This window comes from Cervus elaphus, chromosome 24, assembly GCF_910594005.1.
Source record: "Cervus elaphus chromosome 24, mCerEla1.1, whole genome shotgun sequence".
Classification (NCBI taxonomy): Eukaryota; Metazoa; Chordata; class Mammalia; order Artiodactyla; family Cervidae; genus Cervus; species Cervus elaphus.
In genome coordinates, this window is record NC_057838.1 from 58246407 (window position 1) to 58262106 (window position 15700).

Sequence of the window (15700 nt, forward strand, 5' to 3'; positions counted from 1 at the left end):
ACAGCCTCAACTCCCAATGGAACCACGTGGAAATGTGTTGATGTTGGTACCTAACCAGAAATATTTTAATTTCACCAAGGAAATGAAACTTTCTACAAACAACAAAATGAAAAATGTCCAGGAGAAAAGCATGACTGTGGCACAACACAACAGCCTTTTAAGCCATGACGCACACGTGTAGCTTCAGCATCATTTGAACCTTTGACTTAAAGACTCAGTGAAACCCACCCCACTATGTGGTTATTAATTATATAGCCATGTGTTGTCATTCAGGTCTTAAAACATCCAAACACTATATCCAACCTCCAGAGCGAGCACTGAAGCCTTCTAACTAGGAAGCCTTGGGGACTCAGTAAAGGTATAACCCTGTGTTCTAGTGGTCATTGTACCTGCCTTCCATGGAAAATGGAAAGCTCTTCAGCACAGCACTACTTTGGTTATTTACTGTATATGATGACACAGCCATCCACGAAAGAATATGTTTCCCCCTCCAGAAAAGACAAGCCCCACCACACCCACCAACTAGAATCTGAGAACAGCAAGTAGTTTCCTGAAAGCAGATGGGCACTATGACACTCTGGAATCTGGGCTGCTTTAAGTAGGAGCTTGCAGAAATGTGATCATCACTCCCTGCCTTTGCACCCAACTTGGCCACACCACCCTCTGGAATACATGGACCAGACCTGTTCATGTTTGCAAATGCGTCTTTTCAGTTGACTGGCTTCTCTAAGGCTACTTGAAAGCTGGGCTCAGGAGAAGGGTTGTCATTTTTGCAAACTGGACAGGTCAGAGGTGAAAGTATTATTGAAATTCCACAATCTGGGACAGCAATCAGCTATTTGAGCCTCAGATTCACTAAGCTTCCTTTAGGAGATGTTGGATCAGAGGAAGAATGACCAGAATCTCTTTGGTCAGATTTAGCGTCCATCTTTCCCCCCTGTCCTATAGCTGTCTGGGCAAAGCCCAGGTCATATCATGAATCCACAGGTCACTGTCACACAAGGTCATCTCCTAACCTGCCGTTTGCACATACCTCACACTCCTCCCCTCATTCATCATCATTCACATTCATTCTCTCTCAGCAAGATCACAGACAAGCCTTCACTTTGGTAATTACCATCACTGAGAACACAAAACAATGCTGGGCATTTTCCCCCGGAAAAAAAGCAAAAGACTATTTCACACTGAACCTTACCCATACCAACAAGACCCAATTGAAGACACATGATGGTAAGAGGGACATAAAAGGAAAAAATTCTGTATCAACCTGTATCAATTCTGTATGGGGATAGCAGAGATGACAGGGTGTGTGATTCATTTGCACAGTTGTTTCTGACAGCTTGCCAACCTCTGCAGTTCCCTTTTTGGAGTCTCAGCATCTTTTCCTCACTCCTTCTCCACCTGCTTTCTCCATCACTGCAACCACAGACTGCCCTTCCTAGCCCACTTTCCGCCGGTCTCCCCCAGGACACCATTTCCCTACACACCTGCCTCCCACCAGGGCTCTGGGCTTATCAAGGGTTCCACACCCTTGAATGCATGGACTCTAGTGAGAACCAGAGGTTCCTGAAGCCACAGTCCCCACTCCAGGAGTCTGGGCGGTTGTAGGGACCAGAGGCTGGCTGGCTCACGAGAGAACAGCATTGGCACAGCAAGGCTCACGGCCACCAGGAGACAACACGTAGACACAGACACACTGCACGCACACAGACACGCTTACACACACACACACGCTTACACACACACACGCACTAGGAGGTGATGGATGTTACTGAGATGGACCAAAAACCAACAAGCAGTGGGGTAAGAAATAAACAGAAACAAAACAAAGCACTTGCGTTTGGATGGAAAGCTGTTTCGTGGGCCGCCAGGGCCCGAGCCCAGGGCCGGGGAAGGTGGGTGCCTCCTCGGAGGGCGCTGCTGCTGGAGAAACCCAGGGGAGACAGGGTGCAGGGCAGCTCTGGCTCCCCTCCCGCGAGGGGTGTGCCTTGGCCGCTGTCCTGGGGGTCCCACCGCACCGGCCGGGCTGCGGTGGGCATGGATGAGGGGGCACAGAGGGTGTGGGGAGGGAGAGGCACTTACCTGGTGGCCCAGAAATGGCTAGTCCACCTTTGGGGGAGTGTGCAGTATCTCAGTTTAAACAAAATCCTGGTGGTAACTGCTCAACCATGAATAGTCAGCTCTCTAGTGTTTCAATAAAGCTTGTAAAATTGTTAGTGAAAAAGAGAAAAAGACAAAAACAACAATTCACCTGTAGGGCAATTGTGCTGTTCTTCGCGGGGTATTTTCCCACCAGTCCTTGTTCTTTCCGTTTCTTGAATTTCCTAAAGTAGTCCTGTATCAGGAAAGTGGCATAGAACTTCCCCACGGTTACCTCATCATCTAAACGGAGAGACCAGACAGAGCTCTCCCGAATCAGCACGTTTGCACCAAGAGCCTCAACACTCGCTTTGGGCAGGGAGGGGGCGGGGGCACTGAGCTCTCAGCTTAGGACACGGGAAACTAAATCTAGCGAGAAGCAAGATTGTGCAAAGCAGTTAAGCCTCAAAATTAGAGTCAGTTACATGAACTGATACTCAAAATTGCAGAAAATAATGGACTTGTCATGAGTTTCATAGAGCAGCGTATTAGTAACACCATGAAGTGCCGTCTCGGTTATTGACTCAAAAGAAAAATTACAGAACAAAAAAAGGCTTCATGGGTCATATTTTCACCCTGTGCATAGGGATTTGCATGTGTAATTACCGTGAACACCAAGGACAATTAACCATCCAAACCCCAATGCCTGGAGAGAAAGATAGAGAACTCAGAAAGGTGACAGACAAGCTCGGAAGGAGAGGCCGATTCCAAAAAGTGACTGCAGACCCAGATTTCCAAGTGCCCCCTTAATTCTCTGCCAATAGCCTCCACATGCCATGTGTTGGTTTGTAATTCAGAACTGCTTGTTTTCGATACTGCGAGCGACAGCTCCAGCTGACCTCAGAGCTGGCTGCCTTATCTCTGTTCAGAAACAGCCCCACCGTGCGTGGCCGGGGAGCTGGGACTCCGCTGAGCCTGATTAAAGGTGATGCATGAGGCAGAATAGTGGCTCTTGCTGTCTCCCAGGAAACCACCCTGGCAGTGCCAGTGTGCCCGGGGTCTCCACGAGGCCTGCTCTCCCAAGGTGCTCACCCCCACAACCTGCTCAGGGTGCCCACGAGGCTGGTGGCCAGTGCCCATGGCTTGCAGAGGCTGGAGGAGAATGGCTGCCACCCTCAGGCTTTAGCACTGCTCAACCTGTGGCTAGGCTGCCCTCGCAACTCATGTGCCATCTAGGGTAGACGATCTGGCCTCTCTGGGCTTGGGTTCTCACCCACAAGTGAGCCTAAGTCTCTCAGGAGGAGCTGTGAGGATTCCAGGACAAGAGGCCTGTAGAGCACTCTGGGTGGTCTAAGTGCCAGGGGGCAGGTGACAATGGGCCATTGCCATCAGAATCACTGTTATCTAACAACTCACCAACAGTGGCATCTATTGAAACAGGATGGGGACCATGACAGGGTGCAGGATACTGGAACCCTCAGGTGGGGTGCACCCGAGTGGGGTGCATTTCCTGCCCGGGTGGGAGCGGGTGTCCATGACTGGACACTGCTGGGCCACTCTGGGCTGCCCGCACCAACCTTCCTTGTCAGAAGCTGCTCAGTGTTACTGTGTGAGAGGATGCCTGGGGGTGGTCGGCCTGGAGAAGCGTGTCACATTCCTTCTAAACCCAAGCCAGGCAAGTCCTAGAGCAGCACGGGGGCCGCCCCAGTGAACCTCGGCCTTTGGGAAGCAATGAAACCAGGGCCCTCATCGGTCTAGGGCTGGTCCAAATGGTCTAACAATGCCCTGCGCAGAGGCAGGGAGGTGAGAGGCGAGTGGACAGAGGTTCCATGACTTGCTCCAGGCCAGGTGAGCTGGGAGGTGGGCCCCCCAGACCTGGGTTCTCATTCGCCACCCCACTGCCTCCCTGAGGGATGGCCCAGCTCCACCACAAGGGCCACCTGGTCCTGTGGGGCTGCCTCTCTCCAGCAAAGTCCACCTCTCCACCAGGCCACATGCAGGAGGTGGACCGACTGTGGCCCGACAATCCCAGGGTCAGCCAGCCTCTGCAAGGCAGGGTCCCCAGTCTCCCCTGTGGGCTCCCACAGAAACACCGGCCATACTCACAGGGGGGGCCATCTCATCCCTCGCTGGGGTGCTTCCAACAAAAGCTGGCCTAACTGTTCTCCCCCTTCAGCCTGGATGGTGCTAGCCTAGAGGGCCCAAGGGGGCTCCTATGGGAGAGTCCTGGCTCTCCCTGGCCCAGAACCTGGGTGGGCAGTGGGGTGGGGTGGGGGAGTGTACTCAATGAAGAGGGTGGATCATGTTCCTGCCCAAGGGGCAGCTACAGGGCAGAGGTGCCCACCTAGGGCTCTGCAGGCAGGGCCTCCAAGGGCCACCTGACCTTCTGCACTGAGATGCTGACCTACTGAGACCTGGCCCAGGAAGAGTCTCAAGAACAGCAAAAGTCAAAGCTCCAGCAGGACAGAGAGGGAAGGAAGAGGAGTGAGTGCAGGGAGGCCGTCTGGGCTCGGGACTCAGAGAGCTCTGAACGCTCCTCAGGGGAAAGGAGCCAAAGATTCAGGTCCAGGTGCGAAGGTCCGAAGACAGAGAGGAGCCCCTGGGAGGACAGGGGAAAAGCCATGACTCGGCAGGAGACCACAGCGGAGCTGAGAACGCGAGCAAGATCCAGATGGGACATGAGACAGCTCAGCATGCTGAGCGCGGACAGGCTGCCCCAGAGCCAGAGGCAGCACTGGAGCCCGGCATTCTGGCCTGGCTCCCAGGCTCACTCCTGAGCATCACCTCATCAAGCTCACGATGAGCTGGGGGCGCCTCACATCACCCCTGTGCTGGTGAGGCCTTTTAAGATGGGTGCTGACTCTGCTCTCTCACCAGGGCTGTAAGGGTCGCCCGAGCGCCCCACAAAGACCAGTCCCAGGTGCAGGGCTGGCCTGGCTCAGCCTGCTGCCCTCTGGCCAGATTACCGAGGGTGGACACCGAGCCCCTCCACCATGGGAGTACCCATGCACTGGCCCAGAGGGTCATAAATATATTCCCCTTTTCTAAGTGCTCCACGGGGTGGGAAAAGCTCATCCACTGGAAGGTAAAAGAGGAAAGACAAAGAGGCAAACGGTGAACAGAGATACTACAAATCCTGCCCAGCAACTCAACCAGAGCCTGTGCCCTAAAGCCTGAAGTCTCCACCATTGGAAATTCAGTGACAAGAGCCGTTACTTGAGATCAGCCTGGATAAGCTCTATGCTTGGCACATCCACCACCTGGGCCATAGAACTTCTTGAGCATCCCATCCCTACTAAGGTGCTGTTTCCTTTCCAGGTTTTCCGGGGCTCTGACTGCCATTTTGGAAGAGATTAACCCTTGCCACCCTAACCCCCAATCCACATTAAGAATGCAGAGAGAAAAGCAGGGCCCACTATTGGGCCAGGAAAGAGGAAGACTATGTAGCCTTCATGAAAAGCCTAGTAGGGCTACAAGCTGATCAAAGGAAGAGAGGCAAATTCCGGATCCTTTTGTTTTTCTTGGTGAAATAGAAACAAATGACATTTCACAGTAATGTGAATGACTCTCCCCAGGTAAGCCTTGCCAGGATGGCACTGATGTGAGAGACTGGGCTGTAGGGAGGGTGGTGTATCAAGAGAGGCGAGAGGAGGGGGGAGCCTGCGAGGAAGGTTCCCCTGAGACAGGTATGGCCCACTATTCTGAAGCATGCATCTGCATCGTGAGAAATATGTAGGGGAATACAGTTGGCAAGAGATAACTCCGATTCCATGCCACCACCCTAAAACAGAATTGCTTCAGAATATTCTGAAAGACTGAGACTCGAAAGGAATGGAGGCTGCAGAAAAAGCTCAAGCACATTGTTACAACGATTTAAGAAAAGCAAATTCGTCTCAGCCATGCGAACACCTGGGTGTGCAGCTAAAAAGAAAAGAATGGAAACCAAAGAGCTGTTTTAAACGTGCAGGATCAGTTCTCCTGTGGGGGGCCAGGCACTCTCTCTGGGTGGGAGTTTTTGTTTGGTTCTGTTGGTGTTTTGTTTTGCACGCTTTCCCTTAATCATTTCTTGGTGTGTCCTCTTTCCTAGCTCTGAGCTGTTGGCCCTGCCAATTCTGGGTGGCTCCCTCCAGCGACAAGAGTTCACAGTGCTTCTGGCTTCATGTGGGGAGCAGAGCTGGCCAGCAAGCTGCACTATCCCCCAGAATCCAGAGGTTGTCACTTTCTCAAAAGGAGAGGCCACTGTCCTGCCCTGGGGTTCCAGACTCAGCTTCCAGACCTGAGCCAGCCCCATTGGGAATGACGCGCTGTTCAGTTTGTTACAAAACACACCAAACATTTCTAACACACCCGGGTCTGAGGGGGTAGAGGCCGGGTGTGTTGGCACCGAGCAGACGGATCCTGCACCTTTAAAACTCGAAAATGAAGGTCAAAACACAACCACCTCCACTTTTAAGTCAACGTGTACTTAAACAGAAATGGAAAAACAGTATCTGGATTATATATATATGTGTGATATATATATATAAGTCTGAGAAAAGTTTAGTCAGTTATTTTATGATAAACAACAAAAAGAAATAAGCATGCCTGTTAGTTCCATCTCTACTCTAAATTCTAATTAAAGGGACTTTTGGGTAATAGATCTAGTCTTAGAACATTTCACAAACACCATTTTTCAAAAGCTTTTTTGTGTGTGTGAGAAGTTTTCAACAACATGTTGAAGGATATATGGAAACTAGTTTTAAGTACTTCATTTTGGGCAAAACACCACCCCCCTCCTCAAAAAAAATACAGGCTTTTGGTTTTGAGGCCGCAAGCTTGTTCTCCTAACATGACTTCCTCCACCCACAAGAGAACCCCTGCTTCAGCCATCTGGGTGTCTCAGTTTCCTTCTCACTGAAGCCTCTCCTTTGTCTGCAATGGTCTTCATGTTACCCCAAATCATTACACTGTTGGCCATAAGGGCCTTCTTTAGCTTCTGGCCTCAATGTTCTGGCTGGTACCTCAAAAGCCTTCTGCAGACACGCTGGGATTCCAGGAGACTAGCACTGAAACCAACATGTTGGCCAAGAGCTACTTAGGAAAGAAACTGCACTGACCACCGGCTGGAGGGACAACTTGGTCAAGGAGTTTCATGCTGGTTTTCTTCCAAATTTTCTTGATCACAGCTCGGAGTTCTTCATTAGCTTGTTCCAGGTTCCCTGGATTCAAAATGCAAGAGAGGCGAATAAGCCTTGTTTCTTCTCCCCTGCAAAGCCTCTCTGTTCTCACCAGAGGTGCCAGTGTCACGAGCCACCTCTCAGCTTTCTGGGACAAAGTGACGCATGAAGGGAGGAGAGAAGGGTGGAGGAGGCTGGCCTGGCCAGTGGGCCCAGCACAGACGTCCTGGTTACATGCACCACCCCGCCCCTCTGGGGGGCCGTCTGACAAGAGGAGGTCCACGTGAGAATCAAGGTGGGATATGGCTTCCCCTTCCTCTTCTCCCACCTGTCCTGCTTCCAGGGAGGGCTCACCTTCAGTCTTGATTTTAAGAGCCGTTCGAACCAGAGCAAACAGAGTTGCATTAAACATGACTGTCCCATCACTGTTGAGTGGCATGTTCATAGCAACCAGTCTCTGCAAACAGAAAGAAAAGTCTCTTGATAGAATGCAAACAACTGATGACAGCTGCAGTCCATTCCATTTATTTTCTGTTTATTCTCTCCATCACCTTCCTAATGGTTCCTTGATTCAACTTAATGGCCATCGAGAGGCACCTACCATTTGAGGGGCTCTGAGCTGACAAAGCACAAATGCTGGCACTGAGAAGATACATTTTGTCTTTTAAAAACTGTTTAGTCCCCTACTGTTTATGCATTCCTCTCCCCCTTCTCATCAGCTGGCTCCCCTGTGTTTGGGGTCAAGCCTCCACTCTGGACACATCTTTAAGGCTGTTTGGGGGTAAAATGATATACCAGGCATGTTGAGCCAGGCACAGAGTCTGAGACAAGGGTCCTCAACCAATGAAGTCCATTACTTTTCCTAACTTGGGGAGTGTCCTTCAAGGACCCTGCCCTGGAGAGACCACTGTGGAGTGTTCTGTACAAGTTCATGTGGTTCCTCTGAGGGTTTGGCCTTGCAGAGCTGGATCCCCAATGTCCTGCTCCTGTCTTCTCTCACTTTGCCCCTGTAACACCAGCCCTGAGAGCCGGAGAGGACGAGAATGAGAGAAAACACCCTCTCTGGCCCCAGCTGATGCAGATGACACACCCATAGCCAAGTGCTGTGCAAGGGTTAAAGGATACCATAGACACTAAGGGCACAGACACTTCAGCTGGGTGCCTGGCAGGTGTAAGCGCTAAAAAAGCAGTGCTTAGAATTACTAGTAGTGTCACATTTCTTACTTTCCGCTGACAATGTGTCCCAAAAGAAAGGTGTTAAAACCTCTTCCTCCTCCCTATCAATGGACTACCACCTTGTGTACACAGGATTCACCCTACCTGAATTCCTAGTCCTAGGACAGCCTGCACATTTACTTGGACTGCTGCTGCTGCTAAGTCGCTTCAGTCGTGTCTGACTCTGTGTGACCCCACAGACAACAGCCCATCAGGCTCCTCCGTCCCTGGGATTCTCCAGGCAAGAACACTGGAGTGGGTTGCCATTTCCTTCTCCAACGCATGCCTTTACTTGGACAGCCTGCATATTTACTTGCATCTCCTGGTAAATTTCTGAATCAGCAAACTGCTTTGTCCTAAGAGTACAAAGGAGTCCATTTTTACTTACACAGGTCCTTACTTAGATCCTTTACATAAAAGGGTCTGCAAATGCAAACATAAAACAATAGCCATGAGCTAGAACTCATCTTGTTCTTGGAAAGCAGAAAAGAGCCTGGTACTGTGAAATCTATGGGAAAAAGTCAACATCCATGGCTTATTCTCTGTGCCAACATCGAGAGTCCAGGATGAGGAGAAGCAAAGACTTGGGCAAGAAGCCCAAGGACTTCCCAATGGAGCTTTCTGGACTTCCAGGGCAGGGCATGATGAGTTTGGCTCAGATTTCTCTGAAAGCCTGAAATACACTGTAGACTCCACTCTTTACTGCGGTTCTGTCTAGAGATAGCCTAGCACCCCTGTGAGGGTAAGGTGAACCCCTGACCCTGAATCCCATCAGATCTGTGGGAAGAGGGGACCAGGTGTTTCACAGTCTGGCTGGATTTCTACACAGCAGAGTTTCAACAGACAAACCCCCACATTTCTCCTCTAAAAAGAGGGGGGTCATCTTCTGTTTCTACATCTGACTCCAGGTGGTTTGACACGAACTCTACTGAAAAAAAAAACAGATCTTGAGGAGAGCTCGCAGAGAGCATGGTCTGATGTGAAAACGTCAGGAATGGGGTGAGGTGGCAATAGGAATGGAGTGGGATAATTAAATACTTAGCTTAAAAATCCCACTAGGGCATTAAAGACAGAAAGGGAATTCTAAGCGAGCTTGGGAGACTGTTTTAAGCCGACAGCCACTCAAGAAGAGAATCCAGTAACCAAGCAACAATGTACATATGTAAAGTACCAGACAGTAGGTATTGGATCTGAGTCTTAGTACACCAAGTCAAGGAGTTGAAGAGTACCACTTCTGCATGTAGCCATGACAGGAATATAGATGAAAGGGGAAACAAACTAGGTGAAAGGGGATATTATACCAAAACCTGAGATCAATTATCTTGTTTTAGTGTATATTACCGCCCGTTTGTTAATAAGTGTTAATGATTTAAACACTGCCATGATGGTCCAGAGATCAAATTGCCAATATCTGCTGGATCATCGAAAAAGCAAGAGAGTTCCAGAAAAACATCTATTTCTGCTTTATTGACTATGCCAAAGCCTTCAACTGTGTGGATCACAATAAACTGGAAAATTCTGAAAGAGATGGGAATACCAGACCACCTGACCTGCCTCTTGAGAAACCTGTATGCAGGTCAGGAAGCAATAGTTAGAACTGGGCATGGAACAACAGACTGGTTCCAAATACGAAAAGGAGTACGTCAGGGCTGTATATTGTGACCCTGTTTATTTAACTTATATGCAGAGTACATCATGAGAAACGCTGGGCTGGAAGAAGCACAAGTTGGAATCAAGATTGCTGGGAGAAAGATCAATAACCTCAGATATGCAGATGACACCACCCTTATGGCAGAGTGAAGAGGAACTAAAAAGCCTCTTGATGAAAGTGAAAGAAGAGAGTGAAAAAGTTGGCTTAACATTCAGAAAACTAAGATCATGGCATCTGGTCCCATCACCTCATGGGAAATAGATGGGGAGACAGTGGAAACAGTGTCAGACTTCATTTTTGGGGGATCCAAAATCACTGCAGATGGTGACTGCGGTCATGAAATTAAAAGATGCTTACTCCTTGGAAGGAAAGTTATGACCAACCTAGACAGCATATTAAAAAGCAGAGACATTACTTTGCCAACAAAGGGCAGTCTGGTCAAGGCTATGGTTTTTCCAGTGGTCATGTATGGATGTGAGAGTCGGACTGTGAAGAAGGCTGAGCCCCGAAGAACTGATGCTTTTGAACTGTGGTGTTGGAGAAGACTCTTGAGGGTCCCTTGGACTGCAAGGACATCCAACCAGTCCATCCTAAAGGAGATCAGTCCTGGGTATTCATTGGAAGGACTGATACTGAAGCTGAAACTCCAGTACTTTGGCCACCTCACGCAAAGAGTTGACTCATTGGAAAAGACCCTGCTGCTGGGAGGGATTGGGGGCAGGAGGAGAAGGGGATGACAGAGGATGAGATGGCTGGATGGCATCACCGACTCGACGGGTGTGAGTTTGAGTAAACTTCGGGAGCTGGTGATGGACAGGGAGGCCTGGTGTGCTGCAATTCAAGGGGTCGCAAAGAGTCGGACACGACTGAGCGACTGAACTAAGCTGAACTGAACTGATGATGGTCCTGGTTACACCATAAAAGGTTAAAAGAGGAACTAAGGGTATAAGCCTTGATATCTACCTAAAAATGAGGAAAAAGGGGATCTTCTCTCCTCTACTTTTCCTTTGATTATAAAAATGTAAACTTCTCTGCTCTCGGGGCTGTGCTCCCTTGCCTGCCCCCTCTCTCACAAGCATCCTATGCTAATAAACTCACTCTTTGCCAACCACTCTGCCTCACACTGAATTCTTTCTACATCGAGACAAAAAAACCTGAGTTTCAGTGAGCCCAGGTGAGTGGTTTAAACTAAGAGACAGTGGGTTCGAGTCCCCTCCTAAGGCAGGGATTGTGGGTTCAAGTCTCAATCTGAGGTGCAGATGGGTTCAAGTCCCATCTGACAAAGAGTGTGGTTTTAGCAAGAGACTTGAGTCCACCCCTGAGAGGCCACTGCTCGATGCCCACTCACTGGGAAGGGGGCTCTGGTGGCAAAGGGTCACCATGTACACCATCATACAAGCTAGGAGGTGTCCAGGTCACCAAGTCCTCTCCATCCTACTCCCTAAGCAGACCCCTAAGCCAAGCCCTCCCCTCCATGCCTGTTCCCCTGCCCTCCCTCTGGCTCTTGATGTGTGTCACAGTGAGATAATGCAACAGCTCTCCTGGGTGTTCTCCTGTCCCCAGTTCACCCCTCTGTTGCCTAGAGTCAACTTTCTAGAACGGACGTCAACTCATGTTCCTTCCGTGAGATTCAGCATGACACAGAAGGCTTCGCGCAGCTACGCTCAGCTTGGGCCTCAGGCCTTCTGCCACCTTCTCTTGTGTCCCAGCCACACCAGCCACTTCCTGTTCTCCTGCCTCCCTGTCTGGGCTCTCTAGGCTCCCCTTCTGTGATGCTCTTTCCGCTCTGACAAACTCCTACTTCTCTCCTGCTGGACCTGATCCAAGTGTCATCATTCCCTCCCTTCTCCCAACCAGTGACAAATTACATAATTCCCTTCCTAATCTTACCATTGGCTAAAAGGGTGACTTGAGAGTTATACATTTAAGAGCTCCTCAAGGACGGCAACCACATAACACTCATCTCAGCACCCCCCAGCGCCTGACGGCAGGCTCCGTAGAACATAAGTTAATCAGTGCTGACTAAAGTGGGGAGTTCCTACAAGGGGCCTTCAGGTGCGCCAACAAGACTCTCACCTTGCAGGCTACCCGGTGTGGACACAGCTTCCCGAAGCCCAGGGGAGGCTGGATGCGGCGGAGCAGAGTGACCACGTCCAGATGCTTGATCCTTCCCCTGGAGGCAAAGCACAGCATGAGGGCAGGGCAGCACCACTCATCCGGGCTTGCAGGCCATCCCACCTTCCCCAAGGAACACAGCCAACACCCAGAAACAGCTCATGCGAGCCAGACGGAATTCTTTTCCACTTACTTTGCCTCAGGGTCATACTCAGACCAGATCCGTTTGAATTCGTCTAAATGGTGAGGCCCCAAAATAGACCAGTCCCGGGTGAGATAATCAAAATTGTCCATGATGACAGCCACGAAGAGGTTGATGATCTGTAAAAGCCAGTTGGGGGGAAGTTTCAGGTGCAGTGAGATTAGCTGGGTTCAATCCTAGTGAGTGGTTCCTGATTATAAGGGTCACAAGACATTTGGACCCATTTCTCCCAGAGAGGTTGAAAAACTTTCATTCTAAAGAACAATTAAGAAAAAAGCAGGCTTCCAGCTTTCCCAAATGGCTTGGGTATAGTCCCGGGAGGTGAGCTGAAGTGGGGAGGGGAGTAGGTATAGTCTGATCTTTTGAAACACACTGGAGTTTTATAATTTGCACCAAATAACTTGCTGTCTTAAGTCACTGCTATGTGCAGTGGCTTTGAGAATTTTATAAAAGAACCAGCAGCCCTAAGAAGCCGGAGTGGTGAAGCCTGTTAGCGAGCACCAAAACCCCTACTACAGCAAAGGTGCTTATACTAACACACGTCTCACTCAGCAGAAACCTCAACTGCCCAGTAGAGTCTGAGTGCTCATCAGCATAAGATACCCCACAGCTCTTTGATGGGGCAATATCATTGGTCCGAATCCCAAATGCTACATGAATATCTGTCTATGAGAGGAGTGCAGGGGTGTGTGAGGCAGTTCTGATCACTTACCAGAAATGCACAGAGCATGTAAAAACTGATGAAATAAACGATGGCGAAGTTGCTCCCACATGTGTACTCCTCCCCAGGGTTGTAATCCGAGTCGGGGTCGCACTGCTTCCCCGGGAGGCAGGCTAGCATGATTTCCTGCCAGGCCTCCCCTGTCGCACACCTTTTCCGGATCAAAGAAAGAAAGAAAGAAGGCATATAAGGCTTAGACCTTCAAGAAATTTTAAGAAAACATATTTTTCAATTAGATCAAAACCTAAGTAATTTGGGAGGAAGGCAGGTTGAGTTAGTCAAAATTCCTAAACTGAAAATCCTATTTCTTTTTTCTTTTTTGCAAAAGAGATACAGATGTATAGAACAGTCTTTTGGACTCTGTGGGAGAGGGCGAGGGTGGGATGATATGGGAGAATGGCATTGAAACATCTAAATTATCATATATGAAACGAATCATCAGTCCAGGTTCGATGCATGATACAAGGTGCTCAGGGCTGGTGCACTGGGATGACCGAGAGGGATCGGATGGGAAGGGAGGTGGGAGGGGGGTTCAGGAAGGGGAACACATGTACACCCATGGCGGATTCATGTCAATGTATGGCAAAACCAATACAATATTGTAAAGTAAAAAAATAAATAAAACTGAAAAAAAAAGATTAGAATTCCTTTTAAAAATTAAAAAAAAAAAAAGAAAATCCTATTTATTTTCAAATGCAACTTGTATCAGTAAGTGGAGGACCTGCCGCAACTCCCTTTGATATGCATCAACCATTGGATACAAGCACATCAATTCTTTCCTTATAAAGGGATGTTTGTTTTGTTGTCTTCTCTCTTTTAAACACTTACACTATAATTTTTTTTTTAATTTTTTTATTAGTTGGAGGCTAATTACTTCACAACATTTCAGTGGGTTTTGTCATACATTGATATGAATCAGCCATAGATTTACACTTATTCCCCATCCCGATCCCCCCTCCCACCTCCCTCTCCACCCGATTCCTCTGGGTCTTCCCAGTGTACCAGGCCCGAGCACTTGTCTCATGCATCCCACCTGGGCTGGTGATCTGTTTCACCATAGATAGTATACATGCTGTTCTTTTGAAACATCCCACCCTCACCTTCTCCCACAGAGTTCAAAAGTCTGTTCTGTATTTCTGTGTCTCTTTTTCTGTTTTGCATATAGGGTTATCATTACCATCTTTCTAAATTCCATATATATGTGTTAGTATGCTGTAATGTTCTTTATCTTTCTGGCTTACTTCACTCTGTATAATGGGCTCCAGCTTCATCCATCTCATTAGGACTGGTTCAAATGAATTCTTTTTGACGGCTGAGTAATATTCCATGGTGTATATGTACCACAGCTTCCTTATCCATTCGTCTGCTGATGGGCATCTAGGTTGCTTCCATGTCCTGGCTATTATAAACAGTGCTGCGATGAACATTGGGGTGCACGTGTCTCTTTCAGATCTGGTTTCCTCAGTGTGTATGCCCAGAAGTGGGATTGCTGGGTCATATGGCAGTTCTATTTCCAGTTTTTTAAGGAATCTCCACACTGTTTTCCATAGTGGCTGTACTAGTTTGCATTCCCACCAACAGTGTAAGAGGGTTCCCTTTTCTCCACACCCTCTCCAGCATTTATTGCTTGTAGACTTTTGGATAGCAGCCATCCTCACTGGCGTGTAATGGTACCTCATTGTGGTTTTGATTTGCATTTCTCTAATAATGAGTGATGTTGAGCACCTTTTCATGTGTTTGTTAGCCATCTGTATGTCTTCTTTGGAGAAATGTCTGTTTAGTTCTCTGGCCCATTTTTTGATTGGGTCATTTATTTTTCTGGAATTGCGCTGCAGGAGTTGCTTGTATATTTTTGAGATTAATCCTTTGTCTGTTTCTTCATTTGCTATTATTTTCTCCCAATCTGACGGCTGTCTTTTCACCTTACTTATAGTTTCCTTTGTAGTGCAAAAGCTTTTAAGTTTCATTAGATCCCATTTGTTTAGTTTTGCTTTTATTTCCAATACTCTGGGAGGTGGGTCATAGAGGATCTTGCTGTGATTTATGTCGGAGAGTGTTTTGCCTATGTTCTCCTCTAGGAGTTTTATAGTTTCTGGTCTGACATTTAGATCTTTAATCCATTTTGAGTTTATTTTTGTGTATGGTGTTAGAAAGTATTCTAGTTTCATTCTTTTACAAGTGGTTGACCAGTTTTCCCAGCACCACTTGTTACAGAGGTTGTCTTTTTTCCATTGTATATCCTTGCCTCCTTTGTCAAAGATAAGGTGTCCATAGGTGCGTGGATTTATCTCTGGGCTTTCTATTCTGTTCCATTGGTCTATATTTCTGTCTTTGTGCCAGTACCACACTGTCTTGATGACTGTGGCTTTGTAGTAGAGTCTGAAGTCAGGCAGGTTGATTCCTCCAGTTCCATTCTTCTTTCTCAAGATTACTTTGGCTATTCGAGGTTTTTTGTATTTCCATACAAATTGTGAAATTCTTTGGTCTAGTTCTGTGAAAAATACCGTTGGTAGCTTGATAGGGATTGCATTGAATCTATAGATTGCTTTGGGTAGAATAGC

At 48.3% G+C, this 15700-nt stretch overlaps 1 protein-coding gene across 5 annotated transcripts in view; it reads right to left on the minus strand.

Moving 5' to 3' along the window:
• The window catches only part of CACNA1D (calcium voltage-gated channel subunit alpha1 D), a 344231-nt gene that overhangs the window by 20986 nt on the left and 307545 nt on the right, over positions 1-15700 (minus strand). For all 5 annotated transcript variants that reach the window (XM_043886198.1, XM_043886202.1, XM_043886200.1 and 2 more), the window contains 6 exons: positions 13131-13290; positions 12410-12537; positions 12178-12274; positions 7590-7692; positions 7176-7277; positions 2252-2382 (listed from right to left, as the gene is read on the minus strand). In XM_043886198.1, coding sequence (XP_043742133.1) covers positions 2252-2382; positions 7176-7277; positions 7590-7692; positions 12178-12274; positions 12410-12537; positions 13131-13290 — 721 coding nt within the window. The remainder of the gene's footprint in view (positions 1-2251; positions 2383-7175; positions 7278-7589; positions 7693-12177; positions 12275-12409; positions 12538-13130; positions 13291-15700) is intronic.